Source organism: Belonocnema kinseyi, chromosome 7, assembly GCF_010883055.1.
Source record: "Belonocnema kinseyi isolate 2016_QV_RU_SX_M_011 chromosome 7, B_treatae_v1, whole genome shotgun sequence".
Taxonomy (NCBI): Eukaryota; Metazoa; Arthropoda; class Insecta; order Hymenoptera; family Cynipidae; genus Belonocnema; species Belonocnema kinseyi.
Genome location: NC_046663.1, coordinates 125,427,283 through 125,431,411, shown reverse-complemented (window position 1 = coordinate 125,431,411; position 4,129 = coordinate 125,427,283). Strand labels below are relative to the sequence as shown.

The 4,129-nt window shown below is 31.6% G+C and overlaps 1 protein-coding gene across 1 annotated transcript in view; it reads right to left on the bottom strand.

The window, feature by feature from the left end:
- Positions 1–3,284: 3,284 nt before the first annotated feature.
- The window catches only part of LOC117176803 (28S ribosomal protein S36, mitochondrial), an 81,793-nt gene continuing 80,948 nt past the window's right edge, over positions 3,285–4,129 (bottom strand). Inside the window, exon 4 of the mRNA XM_033367114.1 lies at positions 3,285–3,458. Within this exon, the coding sequence (XP_033223005.1) occupies positions 3,441–3,458 (18 nt within the window). The 3' untranslated portion in view covers positions 3,285–3,440. The remainder of the gene's footprint in view (positions 3,459–4,129) is intronic.

The following is a 4,129-nucleotide window of genomic DNA, read 5'->3' as shown; positions in this document are numbered from 1 at the left end:
TAGTGTTCATTCACTGATGCTCTACTGTTCATTCATTGGCTCACAGTGTCCATTCACTGGGGTTTTCGTTAATTTTGCACTATTTAATTATTTTTTTATAAAGCTTTTGGTAAAATCAAAATTTCTTTATCGGATTATGAAATTTGAACCCTTAAGAATCTATTTTCAAAAGTTTTGTAAAAATAATAAATTATTATAACGTGAAATGGACTAGTTGTAATCAGTGATTTCCGTAAGTGTTCATTGACTGGGTCACTCATCCTACATGAAAATTTTAACGAAATTATTAAATTTTGAAGTCAAAAAGACCAATTATCTACAAAAAGTTGAATTTTTTAAGCGAAAAATATGAGTTTTCAATCGAAGAGTTGAACTTTCAACCAAATAGTTAAATTTGTAAAAGTTTCAGTTTCAAAAATGTATTTTCAACGGAAGAGATGAACCTTCAAAGAAAAAAAATACATTTTAACAAAGTAGATGAACTTTTGATAGAAAAGGGGACTTTTTTTTACAAAATAGTTACACTTTCAACAAAATAATTTATTTTTCAACCGCATATAAAGAGGAGCGCGAAGTATTCAAATCATGAGAATCGCCAGCATCGAAAACTGGAAATATTAAAATCCCAATCTCTTGATTTTATTTCAAAGCAGTTAGCAGATAAAGATATAAATAGAACCGCCGAAGTGTTCCGACCAGCAATCGTGCACCTTCGAATTTTCAAATTCAGAAGAGAAGAAATGGGTTTTGCGCGCTACCCAGCCATGTACATCCTCTCCTACTATAGTTCCCACGGACAAGACCTGTAATAGTATTGGAGTGAACGTCGTTTCAAATCTAGGATCACTGAGTCCGACGCTGAGCCCCACCGGTTGGTTCACTGTCAACAGTAGTTATCAGCTGATCGATTCAACGTCAAAAATAAGACGTCAAGAATTATGGAAGTTGGTTGGAAAACTCCGAAGAGTAAATTTGATCACATTTCTGGTGTCGCTATGTTTCCAATTTGAAATTTATCTTTTATTTTTAGAACCAAAAAAATGAAAATCATTCAACACAAAAATTTCATGAACGAACTTGGTCACGTGATCTCGACTTTATCGACGTTCAAAGGTTTTTTTTCTCCGCTAGAAATCACTAAAAATTCTCCAAAAATAATGATAGGTTATGTGTGTGCAGATACTTATTTGTTGATTGGCAACGAATGTGCAAATTTTATTGCTTCCATTAATTTTATTTAAGGTTTAGACGATTTAATCCGAAATTGGTGTCAGTGCTCAATATACGCGAACTTAAAAATCCGAAATGCATCAAACCAAAAATTATCTGCAAAGTGCTGTAACTCGAATGGCAATACCCTATTTCATCGATTTATAAATAAACTTTCTTTAAAACTATAAACATATTGATGTAAACAAACATTCTTTAGTGCTTTTTATTTAATCTGTTAAATTTTGAACACGATATCTCAATCTGTGTGGACACAGTGAATACCAAAAAAAATGCTTATAACCGGGGACTAGTTTGATCACGTGGTCACGAAGAGCATGACCTTAAGCTGTGAACTTTTAAATTAAAAAAATCTATTTCTCAATTTTAATCCGAAAGCTTTACAAAGGACGTTTTTTCTATTTCAATTTTGTAATGGAAATTTTAGAGCCTTCAGAAAATTTAAACGAGCTACCTGGATCTTTATATATATCTACATGTGTGCCTGCGGAGAATTTTTCAAAACTTCTCAGAGCCTAGGAATCTTCAGTATATATTCAGAGATTTTTATCGGTAGGGAAGGCTTGAAAATTGTTAAAAGTTTGAAAGACTTCAATACGATTGCGATTACGAATACAATATTTGTTAAAGATATTGAAGGATTATACCGTCTATATCTTGAAAGCCATATTTTAAGTCTTGAACTGTGTAAATATTTTGAAAATAATGAAAATGGTAGGTAAAAAACGTTCACATGTATATTAGTTAGGCTAAAATAGCAATTAGAGCATAAATTTAAAAAGTTTGATTTGAGCAAATATACGTTTTCAAAACAATAAGCAAAACATGAAAACAAAAATAAGCACTCAAGTTCATTAAATAGACCAAAGCATTTTAAAAAAAGACTCCGCATGCCAAAATTTTGGTACGAACAAATAAATGTTTAAAACAATTGAAAAAAGAGTATGTACCCTTTAAGTATCGTAATAGACGAATGCATCAATAAAATAAATATTTATTCTATAGAAAAAATGGCTTAAACAACTAAAAATTACTAAACAATTACATAAAATCTTTATATTTATCCATTCATAAGGATCAATTAAAACAATTCAAATTAATTTAAAATTGTTAAATTATTATTAATAATTTCACTTCAAAATATACAAATGTCTCTTTTATATACGTTGTATATATATACTTCTTTTATATTATTTCCTTTTTATACAAATGCATTCTTTCGGTGACGCTTGACGTTAGTAGATCCAAAATCAAATTTGAGGAGATATGCCACTCTTTTATGTAGATAATCACTTTCTTTTACAGGCTTTCTCGAAAATCACTGTGAATTTGCCAGTGAAAATCTAATTATCCCTTAATGGTTTGAGTTAACTGAGTCTGAGGGCAATCTGAATATTCTTCATTATTTACAGACCCCAAAGCTAATTTCTAAAATAACTTGTCTATTATCTTTTACGCATTCGAAGATACAACAAAATTTTTTTTTCATGAAAAAATTATGTAGCAATTGTTCCACAGAACGAAAGAAATATAATGTAAACGTTTTGTTCAATTTTTGAAATAGGATAAATGAGCCAATTCTCCGAGGTCGAGCATAAAATGCTTTATATTTTGAGTAATTTGGCATGTTCGCCTAATTTTGAAAATTCAGAAACTCAATTAAAAATCATTTAACGACTTCAACTTAAAAAATAAAATATATTCAAATTTCAGCTTAGAAAAGATCAACTGCTTCCTTTAAAAAAATGGTCCCCTCCCAGTGATAGACCCATTCCTATATGATGGAGAAAATCTAAATTTGTTTCCCAAAAAATAATCCATGCCCAACGGCATGAAATAATGTTTTACTTCACTGCCAGTTCTAACTTGTAAATTCATTTTTATTACAAGCCTATTCAACAGTTTTCTGCGTGGTCGAAAATAACTTGGTGAACACGCCAGTGAGCCTCAAGACAAACTATAAATAGGATGTTGGGCAATGTCAATAAATGTGTAGTGAAGTGACCTTGTCGGAAAAGATGCTTTTGGTTGGAAATGAATAAGTCTAGCAATTCATTTGATTACGAGAATACTATATATTATATAACGCCATGAATACACCTATAATTTTACACTTGCTTCTGTACAATACATGATCATATCGAATGAGAAAATGAGAAATTCATTCATCAGTAGGTTCTAAAATGTTGTATTGATAACATTTCTTCTACCTACTCTGGACCGCCACGCTGAAACAGAGAAAAATAAAATAAAAGTGTTTAATAGAACAAATTATCTGAACTAATTACCGGAAGTAGAACGATAAGAAAAGATAACAATTTTTTTTATCCCTTTTAACTAAATACATTGCATTCTTCAAACGTTATATTTTTTATCTCCCTTTCTATCCCCCGCGCCGTGTTCGTGAATGTATGTCGCATTTGTATCCACGTTTTTCTATTATTGTCTATCTGTGATCCCATCTATTTTTCCAATCAAATTTTTTTGTTTAACTTGAGAAAAGCAATAAATAACTCATTATTTGCTTCTTCCCTGAAAAAAGAAGATTTTATTTTAAATCCAAAACATTAAGCAATATTTCGGACTTCAAAGGCAGTGCGCCGGTGCAATATCTGGCCGACAAAGGTTAACAGGCTTATCGTTTTGACAATATGTTATACTTGGAAGAGAGTGTTGTACCTAGTGCTACCCATAGACTAGGATAAAAATAATATGATTCAAAATACACTTAGATCCCGATTATATGGACTACTTCTGTCTCCCCCCTTGACGGCCATAATGTGTCGGGTTCTGAGAAAACAACCGCAGGATTTCGCCGGGAGCGGGTGCTAATCTGAAAAATTGCACCCGCTTCCAGCGAAATCGCGGTAAAATTTCAGCCATAACCACGTCTCACAAC